This window comes from Mesoplodon densirostris, chromosome 1, assembly GCF_025265405.1.
Source record: "Mesoplodon densirostris isolate mMesDen1 chromosome 1, mMesDen1 primary haplotype, whole genome shotgun sequence".
Taxonomy (NCBI): Eukaryota; Metazoa; Chordata; class Mammalia; order Artiodactyla; family Ziphiidae; genus Mesoplodon; species Mesoplodon densirostris.
This window is the reverse complement of record NC_082661.1, coordinates 34,733,227-34,751,950: the sequence shown is the minus strand read 5'-3', so window position 1 is coordinate 34,751,950 and position 18,724 is coordinate 34,733,227. Positions and strand designations below refer to the sequence as shown.

At 34.7% G+C, this 18,724-nt stretch overlaps 1 protein-coding gene across 2 annotated transcripts in view; it reads right to left on the bottom strand.

The window, feature by feature from the left end:
• The window catches only part of LOC132498846 (protein FRA10AC1), a 40,929-nt gene that overhangs the window by 1,370 nt on the left and 20,835 nt on the right, over nt 1-18,724 (bottom strand). For both annotated transcript variants that reach the window (XM_060113063.1, XM_060113145.1), the window contains exons 9-13: nt 18,131-18,176; nt 16,039-16,152; nt 14,890-14,932; nt 12,067-12,185; nt 989-1,067 (exon numbers count right to left, since the gene is read on the bottom strand). In XM_060113063.1, the coding sequence (XP_059969046.1) occupies nt 989-1,067; nt 12,067-12,185; nt 14,890-14,932; nt 16,039-16,152; nt 18,131-18,176 (401 nt within the window). The remainder of the gene's footprint in view (nt 1-988; nt 1,068-12,066; nt 12,186-14,889; nt 14,933-16,038; nt 16,153-18,130; nt 18,177-18,724) is intronic.

The following is an 18,724-nucleotide window of genomic DNA, read 5'->3' as shown; positions in this document are numbered from 1 at the left end:
ATTTTCAGCTCTTCAAGGGAAAGTTATATATGGTCAAAAGTTCAGTTGATAGTTTTACTAGGATAGCGATACCTTTTTTATAATCTGATCTATAATGATGACTCATTTGGGAATTCTTTATTTGAATGACAAAAATAAAGGTTAAGGTCACAGAAAAAACTTATCTTTAAAAAAAAAAACTTTCCAACACACCTGAATTCTATTACACTGAGAACATATTTTATAATTAGCAATATGTTTTATAATCAGCTTAAATTAGCAAATTATGATTGATTCAACAGGTCTCTTATTATGGACCAATATGCCTAGAGTAACAAAATGGGACTAAAATTTATTGAGCACTTACTATGTTGGTAGGTATTGTGCCAGACCAGGTGCTTTACATTCTTTATTCTATTAAATCTTCACAATAAACTCTATATAGTAGGTATTATTTTATCCCCTTTCAACAGATAAAGCTCAAGTGGTGAACATCCCAGTATATGAGAAGAACTGATAATGTTCCAGCCTATATGCAGACAGCTCTTCCAACCAATAGCAGAGAACAATGCATGTGTTGACTTGTGTATCTCTGGGGGCTAAGGTGGCTGTTGGCAAGAAAACTTTTACATCTGTATATATCTTCAAGGGGCTCCCCTGTATAGGTTTATGATAATCAGAATATCATGGATAGGCTGCTCTGGAAGCTAGTAAACAGCATCTCTCTGAAACAATAAAAGCAAAAACTAGGGGGTCATCTGTCAATGTGAGCTGAGGAAAGATTTACTCACCAAGAGGGAGCTGGACAAGTTGGCTGTTTATGGCCATAAACAATGGCTGGGAATAAACTCTGACCTTAGCAGGCTAGGTGGTCCTTGGCTTTAAAAAGACATTCATGATGCTAAGTTTTTCATTAACTGTTATCAAAAATGGCTGTGGTCATAGCTTCCCAGACTGATGTAGAAGGTATGCATTATCATTGTCTATTAATACTATTATCAGGACTTACTGTGATTTTTCATCTGTCTCTGGTAGTGGGCCCTTCCAAAGTTCAGATTCTGAAGTATTTCCTTCCTCATCAGAGCTTCCTGTTCATTTAAAAGAGATTTTTTTAAAATGTGCACATTACATTTAAAACACATTTTGAACTACCCACCAATGCAATTAAATAAATTCCAGATTTACCTGTGGTTTAGCTTCAACTTTTATGGCTCTCTGAAAATTTAATGCACTTTTCCAGACCAATAAATTCTTTTGAAAAATAATAAGCTGATATATACCAAAGAGCCTCAGCAAATAGACCAAGGATTTAAAGTCTCATGGGAAACTTCTATAAGTTATACTGAGTTAAAGTAACAATTCCAATATTAACTCTATATTATAAAGGAATTATCTCTTGCAATAGTGTCTTTAATTTAGTTTCTTATTTTTATTGATCATACAAAAGACATGCAGGGTAAGATTTCTGTAGAGTATTTACATTAGGATCAAGACCTTAAGAACTGAACTAGTATATAGGACTAGCTAGTTAAATTATGAAAAAAAATTTGTCAGACTTAAAAAAAAATTAATGCTGATTACATTAATTAGAAGAAGTCCATTTCAATGAAGAAACAGATGTTCTCATACATTGTTAGGAGTAAATACCATTTTCTTGAGGAAAATCTGGCAATATATATCACTTTAAAACATAGATACCCTTTGACCAGCAATGCTGCTTTTAGGAATTTAATTATTTACTTAGAATAAACGAGCACGCAGATATATGTACAAAGATGTCCATTGTATAACAACAACAGCAAAAGAAAACAAGTTAAATCCCCACCAATTAGGGATTAAGGCTTGGTTAAAGAAATACTATACAGCTATTAAAAAAAAAAACCATAGCACACCTGAATTACCATAGAAAAATGTGTATGCTATATCAAAATTTTTAAAAGTTACACAAAGCAGGCATAGTATAATACAATTTGTATTAAAACATTATATCTACATATAGATATATATATTATTATTTATATATGTGTGTGTGTATATAAATAAATACACACACACACACATATAAATAATAAGTTTGTAAAGACCAACCAAACTTAACAGTGATTATATTACCTGTGGGCCTGGGATAGTTTTACTCTTTAAGCATTTCCAAATTTTTTTGTATTTTAAACAATAATCATGTATTACCTTTAAAGATCAGTAAAAACAATATATTTTATTTTTAAAACATAACAAAATAGACATGTTTCAAATGAATCGCCCTATATTAGTCAACTAAAAATTATCAAATACTGAAACATGTATTATGAGACAATAAAATTATATGCCACAAAGTAATTATGTTAGCAAATAATTCCTCTCCAATAATGACCATTAGTCTGGAAAAGAAGTGACACAAATTTGGCCTGTCAATACAGAATGTACCTTAGTTAAACACAACACAAAAATAAAACAGTACTGATTTGCCATGGTGGTTCTAGCCTTTTTTCCTGTTGGACTTTGATCCTTGAATCAACGTGTATGTCTGAACTTTGGTCCTAACCGAATCTATTCTAGCACAAATTCTAACAAAAACAGCAAATAAATAAAAAAGGGAATGGGGGTTGTGCTTCTAACAATCTACACACAAAGATGATAAAATTACAAAGCTCTGGGAATAAGATTCCCACTCAACGACAGCCAGCACTGGAACTGCCAGTGTCCCAAACTGAATATGCGAAAAGAAAAAAGTCTTCTGCTTGGGACTTCCCTGGTGGCGCAGTGTTTAAGAATCCACCTGCAATGCAGGGGACATGGGTTCGAGCCCTGGTCTGGGAAGATCCCACATGCCACAGAGCAACTAAGCCCATGCGCCACAACTACTGAGCCTGCGCTCTAGAGCCTGTGAGCCACAACTACTGAGCCCGCATGCTGCAACTACTGAAGCCTGTGCACCTAGAGCCCGTGCTCTGCAATAAGAGGAGCCATCGCAGTGAGAAGCCTGCACACCACAACAAAGAGTAGACCCCTGCTTGCCACAACTAGAGAAAGTCCGTGCGCAGCAACGAAGACCCAAGACCGAACGCAGCCAAAAAACAAAAACAGAACAAACAAAAAGTCTTCTGCCCTTATTTTTATGAATATTCACTAACTGAGATAAAGAAAGCACAGAAAAACTAATTAGGCCTAGTAAAGTTATCACCATGGTGTTCTCCTATCAATGATGTCAGAGAACAAACCTACAAGGCCTTTGAAAGTGGGCAGCTAATTTCAAAAGGCCTTACAACCACCTGTTTTCTTGTTCCCTCTCAAGAGCACTGCCCACATGCCAGCTTTCCTACACCACTTTTCTGATAACAGACGATCCAGTTTTACTAAAAAGTACAATCAGTTTAGAATAACATTATAAAATAACTCTCTTTGAAAGAGGACATGCTGGGCTTCCCTGGTGGCGCAGTGGTTGAGAGTCCACCTGCCAATGCAGGGGACACAGGTTCCTGCCCCGATCTGGGAGGATCCCACATGCCATGGAGCAGCTGAGCCCGTGAGCCATGGCCGCTGAGCCTGTGCATCCGGAGCCTGTGCTCCACAACGGGAGAGGCCACAACAGTGAGAGGCCCGCATACCGCAAAAAAAAAAAAAAAAAGAGGACATGCTGAAAAATTGATCAAATATCCTTAGAGAATCAAATCTACAAGACTGGATTACATGACCTTTAAGGTCCCTTACAACTCTATGAATCTATTAATATTTAACTACGAATCTAAAATACCTAATTCCATGAGGCTGACAGTAACTACAAATCATTTTTTTGATAACTGCTACAACCTGCCAGAGGTGGAAAGGGTGCTGCTAAGGAAGTAACATGTAGAACAATGGGCAACACAAAATGATGCTTGCATTTGTATCAGTGTCAAATCTACACAGTAATTATTGACAAGTGGGGATCAGAATTTAAGTCACTGACTCTGTACTGGAAGGGGAGCTTGGAGGTCCAGCCCTTATCCAATGAATGAACATCTTACTGTAATACTTCCAATAACAACTGGCTGTCCAACCTAAACACCTCACTACTTCCTGAAGCAGCCCATTCCTCCATTCCTTTCTTCAGATAGTTCTAATTGACAAATTTTTCCTTAAATTAAGGCAAAAATCTGTCCTTGGACTATTTTTATCCATAGACTCTAGTTCTGCCAACCAGCCACCAAAAATAAGTCTTCTACATAGTAGCAGTCTTGAAAATATCTACAGTTTCCATGTCTACCTCCTTACCCCTTCCCTTTTTCCTAAGCTAAACATCTACGGTTCCTTCAACCTTCTTCCTATAACAACATTTCAAGTTCTGACAACACTTTGGTTGTTCTATTCTTGACCTGCTTTAAGTTTTCAATGTTCCCTTTATTTATTTTTTATTTTATTTTATTTTTTTTGCGGTACACAGGCCTCTCACTGTTGTGGCCTCTCCCGTTGCGGAGCACAGGCTCCGGACGCGCAGGCTCAGCGGCCATGGCTCACGGGCCATGGCTCACGGGCCCAGCTGCTCCGCGGCACGTGGGATCCTCCCAGACCGGGGCACGAGCCCGCGTCCCCTGCATCGGCAGGCAGACTCTCAACCACTGTGCCACCAGGGAAGCCCTTCAATGTTCCTTTTAGAATGTAATGCAAACTGCATATAATTTTCCCTATATGCTTTGAATAATGCAAGTAGGTCTATCATCTTGGTTTTTCTGGATATTACATACCTAAATAACTTGGTCTACTGAAGAAGTGGCAAGTCTCCAATTATGAAAACAATGGACAGGTCAGACTTTTACAGACTTAACTTTTGATCTGACCCACTGTGAAGAACAAACACAAAATCTAATGTCCAGTATTTTCCTTTTCTCTGATATAACAATAATAGTTACAGGTTATCAAAGACTACTTCATCATATATAAGACACACGCTTTGCATGTTTATTATTTCACTTGACTCTAATAATCCAATGAAGTCAAGTCTCTTTATACCCATTTTACAGATATAACTGAGACACAGATCAAATCATTTAATGTGGATTTGTGTAATATATCTGCCCAAACTGAGGTATAAAGAGTGGACTAACGTTTGATTCACTGATGAACAGTTATTGATGATATAAGTAAAAGAGCAGACTCTGGAGTTATAAACCTGTGTTTAATCATAGCTCTGCCATTAACCAACTATTTGACCTTAGGCAATTTATGTAAATTCTCTGGGTCTTGGTTCTCTTATCTGCAAAATGGGATATTATATGCCCATTACTACGATTAAATGAGGTATACAACTAAACCACTTGCGATTATGGCTGACAATCAACAAAAGCAAGTTAAAATTCTTTTTCCCCATAGAAATTGGGTTTTTCTTTATGGATCTGGTGTAAATAATCCATATGTTAAATGAGGGTAAAAGGGTAACTGAATATTATCCAAATGGAAATGAAATATATAATAGAAGCAGCAGAATTTGAGTTGTAAAATTGCCAAGACCACCTAAGACAGGTCACTGACCACCTGAGAAGATATCTGGGTTTGGCAAACTATAACAAGGTACATGTCCCCTGCTTGAAATGGTTCTACTTCAAGAACCAAGCTAAGCTAGAGATACTTCAGGTTGGCTACAGTATTCTCCTCTCCCTACCACTAGAAGTTTGACCTAGCTGAGGAGGGTGAAGAGACTTAAGATTATTTCTGGGAAATAAGGGAGGTATGATAAGGCTGGGGGAAGAACAGTGGGAGGGAGAAGGAAGGAAGAGCAAATGAAAGAATGAATGTAAACAAGTCAAGCCCTTTCCCCAAAAGATTTTTTAACAAAAATTGGAATTGGAGAAGGGCAGTGTTTTTTTTTTTTACATTAAATAGGCCTTCACACCTATCACTGCAACATATAGTTGGAAATTGGCAAAAACTATAAAATTTCCCATTTTAACCTGTGTATGCTTTCTAAAACTATATATACTTACTACCCCATCCTCAGATAGCTTAAGTCTATCGTCTCATGCCTGGCTATGTTCTATAAGCTGTCAGGAAACTTAACCTAATTTAGAAGAAGGAGCTACTGATAGATTAGGATTCACATGGGGAGAAAGGAAGTGTCAGTGCTTTAAGAACACTTCAAATATGTTGAAAACAAAATGGTATGAGTAAAATAATTCATAAGGAATATGTTGTATTCCTAAACTAGAGGAATACCTCCACAGATATCTCCCTCTTCATTAAATTTTTAAACAGTAAATACCTTTAAAATTCTATTTCTCTAAAATTTCTGATTACTGAGCACTTAAGAATTCTCCTTAAGAATTATATATTAAAATGCTAATAAAGTTTAAATTGAATGGTGATTTGGAGCAATTACTAAATATTTTCCTGAGTTTGCCACATAAATATATATTACTTTAAAATCAGAAAAAATTAATTCTTAAGTTTATAAATTTACAAGTAAGGCTAGAAGTCTCAAATCTCTAAATTTCTATAAATAAGTCCAGATATTATAACATAAATTAGGTATGTTATTGAACTACACTTTGTTAGACCCTATTTATTGCAAGTTCTTTAAGAAATTCTACATCGTATTACTGTTGAGATACAAGGTTACTGTTTGTTATTATCACAAATGGATACCCCCTTTTATGAATCCACAGTAGATTCTGCTCTCAAAACTCCCTGGAAAAAGATGAACACCCTGTGAGTTCTCTTTAATATTGTATGGGTACAATTAATCATTGTACTGGTGGTTTCCTTTCTTTGGTTTGGTTGTTAGGAAGAACAGTGACAAATCTATGATCTACTTTTGCAATTATGCAAGACTTTTTAGTAAATATTTGTCTGTATTAATTTTACCTCTAGCTTTACTTTCCTATTCTATCTTATTTTTCCATTATTTTGATTTCACCTTAAAAAATCTTATAGTATATATTTTTGTAAGTCATTGTGAATACTTTTTGGAATGTTGCAGGAAAAAAACAACAAAATTTGTAGCAAATATTCAATGAAATCCAATCTGATGAAAACTACAGGACTTATTAAAAACTGACCAGTAACAACCGTTGCTAACATTTGCTTTCTATGTACAAACCATATATTTAATTTGATCAATCAAAATCACTAAATGACAAGAGATCACTCAGTCTTGTGCAATATAAGCAACATTTCTTAAATTTTAATCCACCTCCCCAATTCTTTTTCTATCTCAACTTCATCCCTCTTGTTCTCTTCCTTCATACTTCATGATGTGAAGTTAAAATGTTTATCCACCGTATTTACTGAAAAAAAAATTTATGCTCTTCTATACTTGACATAAGAAACTTTTAAGTGTTCTAATATGGGGAAGAAATACACTTTTGCTCTTTTTTCTATGATTTTTCTCACACAGTACAAAAACAACAAAAAAAATTTACATCAGAACAAGTCACAGTTTGTGGGAAACCTAAACTGTAAATAACTTGAATCTGTATACTTTTATTAAATAAAAACTTGATACTGTTGATAGAATGTTCTGATTTCATTGAGAGTGAATGTGCTGAAAAACAAAAACAAAAACAAAAAACCCAGCACTGTTCTGTCAAGAATCATCTTGCAGTGGTGTAACAGCTATAGCTATAACTGGAATTCTTCCCAATAGTCTAGCGTATAGTCTTGCAGGGAAGCACTTCACTGTCTTCTAATCTTTCCTGTTCCTTAGACTTATCTCCCTAATTAAAATGTTAGATTCTTTTAGGGAGGGGTATTTTATGCTCTTGTACAGCCTGGAATACCTAGCACAAAACATAAAAAATAATGAACACCTATAAAAAAAAATCTCATGTTGCTAGGACAAAAAAAACAAAAAAAAAAACAAAAAAACCCTCATAGATTAGCTGCAATACAAACAATATTTTATCTACAGATGTTCAACATCTGAAAGCAGTTTACAAATAAATGCCTTTTCTTAACCTTTTAAGAAAAAAAGATTTAAAAAATCTTTTAATCTTTTTTGAAGATCATGTACAGGTGAGAATTCTCTGTAACTGAAAATCACACAAAAATTATGTCATAAAACAAACATTTTCAATTCTATAATGGTTTACCCAGTGAGGGAAATGGAAAGAGAAAAAGTACTGAAGATCTATTAAAGTAATCTAAAAAAATCATCATTATACAATCTCCTGCAGTAAGACCTTAGGGGAAATATTTCTGAAGGCTGCTAACTCAAAAAAGAACACAAAACAGATGGAGAGTAACAATTCCTCCAACCTCCCTGGACAGGTCTCATAATTAGCCCAAGTTGTAGCATGAATGGCCCCTTAAGGCCAGACAAGAGGGTGTGAGAACTACAGGGTAAAGATTCCAAAGGAAGCCAAGGCCTGGACTGCAACAACTGCTTTATGTTGTTTCTTCACTCCTACTTATTTCCTAGTCATCAGAGAGCAAATAAAAACATAGCTAAACTTCCAATGGCAAAAGAAATGTATTCTTCTCTGTCATCTTCTCTGTCATGTAAGAACAATGATACCTGCTTCCAAGTGTCTATAGGTTAAAAAAAGGACACAACTGGAACCAGAAGGAAGAAGTTGTACGTTTTGGCTAAATGTTAAAAGAAACCTGCTAGCAATTACAGCTGTCTGAAATGTAAAGGAGTATTTTGGATAATGGGTTCCTTTTCCCTGGAGGTGTTGAAGCTAAAGCAGAACAAATACATGATAAAGAGCAGTGCATCTTAACCTTTACTGTACATATGAATCATTCTGGGAACTTAAAGTGCAACTCCAATTTAGGAGATCTGGAAGGGTCTGGAATTATGCATTTCTAACAAGCTCCCAAGTGATGACAATGCAAAGGACCATATTTTGAAAGGTGAAACCATAGAAAATCTTTTTGATCATGACTCCAGGGCTGATCTCTGATGTTCCTTTCAACATTGAGAAACTGGTTGATTTCACTGACTCACTCACCTAACATTTACTGAATGCCTACTATGTGGGGCAAGCACTGTGCTTAGGAACTGGGGATAGAGAATTAAACAAGTCACACAGTCCCTTCCTTCACAGAAAAATTATTCCAAGAGTGATATGTATTCCTAAAGGAGAGTGCAGGATGCTATCAGAACGTGCTAACAGGGACCTAATCTTGCCTGGAGGAGTGGGGTGAAGGGTGTCAGAAAAAGCCTATCCAAGGAACTGAGCTTGGGGGCAGGATGGAGGTGGGAGGGGTAAGATCTTGAACTTCCTGCCAAGACAATTTACCTAAATACCCTGTTCTGTTCACACCTGCCAAAGCAGGCTGGTCCTCAAAGTCAAGCTTTGATCTTTCTTACATTTCCTCTCTATCCATTCAGCTATCTAGCCATCCAATTATCCATCCATCCATCCACTTATTTAACATTTTGTATGATGGTAACCTAAGGCTATCAGGGTTGATGAGATCACACAGGGAGAACAGACAGAATAAAGAGAAGTTCTGTAAGAGCCTTGAGCAATTCCAACAAGGGTAAGATGGAGGAGGAATTATAGTCAAGAGGCTGAGGAGAGGCTGAAAAGATAGGAAAAAGATCAAGAAAGTAATGGTTCTGAGGAATGCCAACAGTCCAAATGCAGCTGAGATATTAAGCATTTATTAATTAGTATTCAAGTCTGGGCCAAATTAAGGTGGCCTGGCAAGAAAGTATCATATCAAGATCAACCTAGTTCCAGATGATCGATCCCAGATGAGAAGATATTAAAGAGGTCTACATGGTTTTCCTAAAAGTTTGCTAAGATGTTGTCATTTTCTGCTTTATACCAAAGAAGCTGAAAAAAAGAACTTTATCCTGTGCTCTCTGCTACGAAAGGTGCTCTGAATAAAGAGTATATAAGACACAGATGTCTCAATTCCACTCTGCTTTGGTTTTCTATCTCTGAAGTTGCCCTGAAACAATCTTCAAGTCTTTCATTTTCTTATTCTTTATTATTTATGCCTTACACGTGCTAGTGGGGTGCTAGGGATAGAGCAATGAACACAGCAGACAGAACCCCTGTTCTCCTTGTGCTTTATGTAACTGTCATATGTGTAATGAAGGAAAAGTTCCAAGGTTGTGAAAGCATTATAAATGGGAGTCCTAATTTAGATTCACGGTCAGGAAAGGATCCCAGAGGAAGTAACATTTAAGCTTAAATCTGAGGATGAGTTAGGATGGGACTGGAGGTTTTAGAGAGGAAGCAGCACCTATACAGTCCTTAAACAGAAAGAAGTTTGGCATTTTCTAGAAACTGAAAGGCTATGTGGGTGGAGTGTGAACGTAAGGTGAAGAGTAGTGATAAACAAGCTTTGTATGCTGGATCACATAGAGCCTTTGGGCTTTGTCCAGATATTGGTTATATCCTAAGAACACAGGAAATCACTACTAGATGGAGAATGGATTAAGGAGAGGGAGGTGGGATGACAAGACAGTGTTAGAATCAGTATGGATAATATAGTAGTAGCCTAGATGAGAAAACATGATAGAGTTTGAACTAGACTAGAGAGAACATGAGACATACATACCCTGGGGGTAAAACTGATAGTATTTACATAAGTAACGAGAAAAAAAGAAGGCATCAAGGATATTTCCTGCTTTCTGATATTAGTTTTTAGGTTGACAGAGGTATCATCTACCAAAATATAGAACACTAAAGGAAAAATATCTATAAGGAAGATCACATGCATATATATTATAATTTGAGGGGTGCAACCCCATCCCTAGTCCTGAGTATCCAGCTACCTAATTATCTGTTTTGGAGGTACTGAATAAACTTCTACAAGCAGGGATTAGTAGTTCTTTAATTTGGAATATGCAATGATTAACATAGTATCATACTAAGATATAAATATATTATATAATAGTAATGCTACAAAATCCTCAGATATAATACACTAAATATTTTACTGGCACATGAGGATAAATAAAAATTTTTAAAAATTCAAATGAGATTCTCACACTTATTAATTAAAATTTATTTTGAAATTTGGAACATGATTTAGAGATAAAAAAGGTATTCTGTTTCAAATACCATTTCTCAATAAACAACAGAATATCAGTATTTTTCCTCTCAACATCTATCGATTTTACCAAGTCAAAAACTTGGCAATACATATACTTGAATGTATTGTGACATGTTAGAAGAAAAAAATGTACGTAAGAACATAACATATCTAATGATCTTCATAGCTGGAGCAAGGCAGCCCTCTTCTGTTCAAGTATTATGTTAACATAGGCTGGAATCTAATTCAATTTACCATTACCTACCTAATTTAAGTCCAATTCACTCTAAGTTATAGTCAATTTGACTCTACTTTATTATGGACTAAAAAAGCAACTAGCAATAACCTTCATAATAGCTAACTATGTACCAAGTACTATGCAAACTGCTTACATGCATTATCTCATTTCAACTTCTGAAAAATCCTATGACCTACTAGGTAAGATTATCATGACCATTTTACACATGAAAAAACTAAGGCTTAGACAGCTTAAGGACTGCTGAGGAAGAAGTAGCAGTTGACTTGGATTTGAATTTAACAGTTATTTTCTAATTGTATGTGCACAGCACCATGTTAGGTTCTGAGGACACATACATATCAACCTCTATCATTTCAAGAAGCTCATAAGCTAGTGAGAAAAATCACACAGACCACGATAATTGAAATCACAGTGTTACAACGTTAAACTGACTTATAGGTTATGTACTGATTTACAGTGTTCAAAGTGCCTTTCACATCCTTATTTGATTCTCCACAATAAGCACCAGCAGTATAGAGAGCAGGTATTCACATCACCACTATGTACATAAGGAAAGTGAAACTCAAGAAATTCAGTGACTTGCTCAAGGTAACAAGTCTGTAAGTAACAAATCCAGAAATTAGAATGCTGTTGCAATATTATACCATCTGCCAAAAATGAATCAAAACCAACCTTGTTATTGAAACTCCTGTTAAGTTACTGTAAATTCATATCTAAATTCTCCAACCAGTTTCCTTTCAACTACTATAAAACAGAATTCTAAATGTATTTACTAATTAAATTCAACATTTGAGACATATGGCAGATTATACTTCATGTTCAGAAATATGAGTAAATATTTTATTTTAATTCCCTTTTACCTTTATCCTTTTTCTTAGAGGACTCTTCTACAGAAGATAATCTGGATTTTTTACGTGATGACTCTTCACAATCTTTTCTGGCTTTATCCTTTCTTTTTTTTGACTTGACTTCTTTTCTCCTTTATGTTGAACAATATAAAGTTAACTTTTTCAACTGAATTTTACAAAAAATAAAAATCAATGGGTAAAAAAGCCAAATCAGTTAAAGTACTCATTTTTAAAATGTAGTTTACATAATAAGGAACCCTTAAATGAGCCTGTAAATATTTTAGGTTAGTATATTAATTAAAACAATTCTATAAGATTATGAAGCCTGAACACTCTGAGACAAAGGATTTTTTTTATAAGTTCTGTGTACAAACCTTAGTAAATGTAAATCATAGTTTTACTCATTTCTTTTCTATATTCTATCATTTAGCCATTCTAAAAAAATTACAAAATCACATCTCATTTCCCTCCACATAATTCATATCTACCTACACTTTGAAAAAACACATACAACAAGAAGAAACCACTCTAACAGTTCTCAACCACCAGTAAATAGAAAATTCTTCTCTTAAGAATAAAGGAATACAGCAAAGGTATAATAGAATGAGGATGGAAAGGCTTACTGTTAACTCATATGTCTACTTTAGACCACTTATCCTTTTACTGCTGTAGCTTTATCTCTTCTAGGCCAAGTTTTGTTTTTTTTTTTTATAATATTTTCTTATTTTTTTTTTTATTTTTTTTTTTATTTTTTTATTTTTTGTCATTCCACTATTTTTTTTTTCAATCTATTTTTTTTTATTTTACAAATTTAATCAGTTATACATATACATATGTTCCCATATCCCCTCCCTTTTGCGTCTCCCTCCCACCCTCCCTATCCCACCCCTCCAGGCGGTCAGAAAGAACCGAGCTGATCTCCCTGTGCTATGCGGCTGCTTCCCACTAGCTATCTACCTTACGTTTGGTAGTGTATATATGTCCATGCCGCTCTTTCACTTTGTCACAGCTTACCCTTCCCCCTCCCCATATCCTCAAGTCCATGCTCTAGTAGGTCTGTGTCTTTATTCCTGTCTTACCCCTATGTTCTTGATGACATTTTTTTCTTAAATTCCATATATATGTGTCAGCATACAGTATTTGTCTTTCTCTTTCTGACTTACTTCACTCTGTATGACAGACTCTAGGTCTATCCACCTCATTACAAATAGCTCAATTTCGTTTCTTTTTATGGCTGAGTAATATTCCATTGTATATATGTGCCACATCTTCTTTATCCATTCATCCGATGATGGACACTTAGGTTGTTTCCAGCTCCGGGCTATTGTGAATAGAGCTGCAATGAACATTTTGGTACATGTCTCTTTTTGAATTATGGTTTTCAGTACCATAGCTGGCAAGCAACTGATTTTAATTGGTTAAGAAAAGAAACACTAAATAGGAAAAGGTGATAATGCTGAAACTGGGACTGGGAAAGAGGATGAAGAGACAACAGAGTGGATTACTTTCAAGAAACTTGCTTATCAGACCTTTCAAATTAAGATACACCAAATACTACAATACTGTTTAAGACAGTAATAACTTTTTCCTCTTGTAAGAATAATTTCAAATTTGAAATGTCGCTCGAAACTCAAGGTCAAAAAAACATCTTTGGGGCTTCCCTGGTGGTGCAGTGGTTGAGAGTCCGCCTGCCGATGCAGGGGACACGGGTTCGTGCCCCGGTCTGGGAAGATCCCGCATGCCGCCAAGCGGCTGGGCCCGTAAGCCATGGCTGATGAGCCTGCGCTTCCAGAGCCTGTGCTCCACAGCGGGAGAGGCCGCAGCAGTGAGAGGCCCACGTACCGCAAAAAAAAAAAAAAAAAAAAAAAATCTTTGTTATCTTCCAGTATCATCGATAGAGAGGGGAAATCAAGTAATCTAAAAACTTTGCTAATTTTAAGAATTAAAAATTTATTTATTTTTAATAGCTAAAATACTAGATAAGGCTCATTTAGAACACAGCTGATTTTAAATTAATATACTAATATATACATTTTATAAAGTTGCAGAATCTTACTGTTAAGACTTTCAAGTGTTACTCAGGACATGAAACTTGACCACTACAATCATGCCAGGTTACACAGATTTTGTCTGAACATCTGCAATGCCAGGGACTTCATTATGCTTGACTTACCATAAGCTAGACACTGTGTCAAGCATTTTATATGCATTTTTATTTAATCCCCACAATAACCTTAGTATACTCATTTTTTGAGATAATAAAATTGAGTCTTACAGAGGTTAAGTAGCTTGCCCAAGAAGAATAGTAAGTGGATTAGCTGAGAAGAATATATAGGAAAGCCTACTATCTATATAAACTGCACAATGCAGAACACTGATACTCCTCCCCCATTCAGTATGGCAGACACAGTCTAGCTCACTCAATAGGAGCCTGATTTTAACATCTAAAATGAGTATAGAGGTATAATCCTTTGTAAGAATGACAAACTCTAATTAAAACAATGCTTAAATGAGACATAGAAATCACTTTATGAAGACCTGCTTTACAATATAGTTTCTAAGAATATTACAGTATCTGAACACTGATTCCAAACCAAAAATTCTAGCATCTATCTACCACTCTGCACAGGCCTTCACATTTAAAACTGCTTGACTAGAGTTATGCATGACGAACTTCCAGTTCCCTGGTTTATGTGGTTATATGGTAATGGTGGATTTTATATACAATCAACTAATTAAACCATCAACCACTCAAGTCTACTTTAGACATCCAGTGCAGGTGACTACATCCAAGACTACTAAAATTAACAACCACATTTTAAAAGATCATATTACCTGTGATGAAAATTTAATTTAAAGGAACATTCTTGGCATAATCCTAAAAAAAAAAAAAAAAAAGAGTAACACCACAGAATTGCTAAATTTTAATAACTGCACTGCTACTTTACTTTTAATATCATAAATTGTCATTTTTCCTTACATTCCTTTACTGTAAGAGGGGAAACAAATAATCTGAAGAAAACAATCTGATTCTCTCCCATCTCAAAAAATGTATATATATAATAAAAATTGTATTAGAATGCTTGAGAAATTGAAAATATTCTGCCATTGCTTTAGAAAATGGTGCTGTCAAGTTATTCTAAAAGCAAACTGTTTCACAGGAAGAACTGTATCTCACATCAGAGACATCTAATAACAATAGTGTGGGTATAGTCATTTCCTCTGAAGTACTCTAAGAGTTTTCAACTGTAAAAGAACTTTCAAAAAAGTTCCTCCATTGTGGTCTCCTTTTTGCTTTAATCTCAGTTCACACTAGTTGACTCTTCCTCATAAGCACTTCCAGGAAGAACTCAGACACCAACCTTCTTTGGTGTGTACCAAGTAGCATATGGGGAAATCCTTGATTTCTACCCGGAGTGGGCAGACACTCTAAGGGCACACGTATTTAGGAACCAGAGAAGGTTGTTAACATGATGCAGAGAAGAAGCTGACACATAAAAGACTAGCTTAGGAGAAAAAAAAAGAATGAGCAACAGATCCTAAAACATGTATATTAAGAGAAACTTTTGTATTCTGGGTTATAATCCTAAGCTTTTAAGACTGATATCAAGAACAATCTGCCCTCCTAAAATTTTTTCTTTATTGACAGTCAATAAAGTCTACACCATAACAATATGGCTATCAGCTAATGCGAGATTTTATATTGCCTTTTCTGATACTTTGCATCTCACTCTGCACTGGTGACATTCTCAAATTAATGGAAAGAGGTCTTCACTTCACGAATTACTGGTTTACCTCTGGCATTAGAACTATTTCCCCTAATGTCACTCTTGCAACTTTCAGAAGCTCTGAGAAAAAAAGAGTTTCCAAGAAGATATATTAAAATTTTTAAATTGAATCTTAAATTAGCCTATATATTTTAAAATCTAAATTACTAGATAAACTTTGAAGAAATCAATCATACCCCACCTAAAGTCAACTTACTTAATTTAACAAGCGCATTTCTCTTTTCACCATGCTCAATATAACCAAAATTAACTTCCCAACTCTTTAAGCCTTCTTTTTTATCACAACATTTATTTCCACAGCAAAACTGCCCTGCAAATAAAGGAAGGAATATTAGCTATGATGGCTGGTGACAGTATTTATCTATACAATCTGGTATTACCTCTGAAATTTACTCAACATACATAGATAAGATACATGACATACATATATAAATTCCTAGCTCTATAAAATAATCATTAAAAAACTGACCACAATAATTGTGGTAAGTTCAACAATCAAATCAAATTGCTGAATGAACTGTTTAAAAAAAAAAAGTTCCAGAACTCTTTACCTGATAGATAGTTGACTATCAAGTTGACTGTTTATATTAAGATACAGAGTTTTAGTGACTCCGTGTAAGGGAATCTTACACTTTGGAAGATGGAAGTACTAAAAAAGTGTACTCACTAACACCCTAAAAGAATAAGTATATTTTCCAAAGTACATGCACTTATACCTGGGACAATCTTTTTCAATATTTAATCATATTAAAATTGATAAAAATTGAAATTTTTAATATGGCATTTAAGTACCAGAATAAAATGACATTTAAAGCACATTTTAACTAGCATTTTGAGATTAAGTAGAATGAGTAATCAAACCTGATGCTATAAATTTTAGAATCACTTGACACTAAAATCAACGCCTTATTATCATGTCCATTGTATATTAAAACCTTATGCAAAAAAGAACTAATATTGATGATCCAAGAGGGAAAAAAAAATAAACTACTCAACAATTATTAACTTTAACAGAAAAAGACAAGATCAAACTTATTTGCACAAACTAAAAAAAAGCATTTATATCTCAATAATTTGCACCAACAGGAACTGACTTTTTTTCATAAAAAAGAAACTGTCAAAATGAATTTTGAAAATTACCAGTTCAAAGGCTGATAACTTTTCTAAATTGGCATTGTCTTACTCATTCCAAATAAATACTTCATTAAATCTGTATGTGTTTAGCAATGGCTCTACTGTTAAAAAAGCACCAAGATTCAATCACAGCAAATAGCTTTCTTTCCCCTTCTCAATTAAAACTTTTTTCAATTACATGAATTTAGAGAACGTCCATCAATTTTTTTAAAGGCAGCATTACTTACTGTCACTTGAAAATTCCATTCAGTAAAAGTATAAAATTTTTAAATTGTGATAGACATTTCAACAGTTGTCATTGTCTTAGGTAAAAGCAAAAACTAAAATGTAATGGTAAGAAAAGTTTAAAATAGCTTTAAAATTATTCTTTTTCCTTCTCCTCTATAGTACCTTTAGGGCTGATCTTAATTTATGGAAGATGTATATGAGCCATACTGACAGCATAAATGTTTAATCATTTAAAAATGAAACCTTTATTTTCAAAGATTTTTTAAAGTTTTTAGTTTAAAATTATTTCCTTAATGTTCCTATGTAGTTTTCAGAAGCATTAACACTTAAAATGCAATCACCAATAATACAAAGCTAATTTTATGGCATGCGACAGTACAGAAATATTAAATTTTCAGAAAAATTTTATGAATAGATTACAATGCATAGAAAAAGCATTTACTGATTGTCTACCAAATGCTTGTTCTTTTTCTGTAAGATTAAATATTTGGGCTCAAACTCAGTGACTCCCTAAGAACTAGCCTGTCTAAAAATTCTATTAGGTTCAAAGTAATATTTAATTCCTATCTGCAAAATGTGGATTTGGCTGGAGTACAGTAATACCAACACATTATTCCAAAAATTAATAAAGAGAAAAATTCAAGTATTCATCTGTTGATAGTTTCCTTCCTAGGAAACTTTTAACTCTTTGAACATTTTCTGCAATTGAATATCCTAGAAGCAAAAATTCTAAACGTAAAAACCGTTAAAGCATTATATTTTGAACTTTGTTAGCAATATATCATTAATACACCTTCTCTAATTTTACTTTGTATTTTGTAGATAATCACTTACTGTATACATTAGGAATAATCTCACCCAATGACTTCAATAATATAACAAAATAACCTTATCCTATTAAAAACTAAAATAAAATAAAGAATTACCTTTCCCTGAAATTACTTCTTTTTCTACTCGCCACCTAAATCCAAACTGACAAGAAAAAAAAATACATTTATGCCAGAGTAAATTTAAACAATATTTAAACTGTAAATAAATCTTATCATGGAGCCAACAATTAACACAATGACACTTACTAATCTAAAAAGTAAAACTAATTCCCCTCATGATAGTTTTTTCTCTCCTTATAGGATTCCAGGTACTTAAAAAATACATCTGAACAATTACCAACTTCTTTGTTAAGGAACAATCCTCTTTACTTTTTAAAAAAGTTTATTTATTCATTTTTGGCTGTGTTGGGCCTTCATTGCTGTGTGCGGGCTTTCTCTAGTTGCTGCGAGCGGGGCCTACTCTTCATTGCGGTGCACAGGCTTCTCATTGCAGTGGCTTCTCTTGTTGCAGAGCATAGGCTCTAGGTGCATGGGCTTCAGTAGTTGTGGCATGTGGGCTCAGTAGTTGTGGCACACAGGCTTAGTTGCTCCGTGGCACGTGGGATCTTCCTGGCCCAGGGCTTGAACCTGTGTCCCCAGCATTGGCATGTGGATTCTTAACCACTGCGCCACCAGGGAAGTCTGATCCTC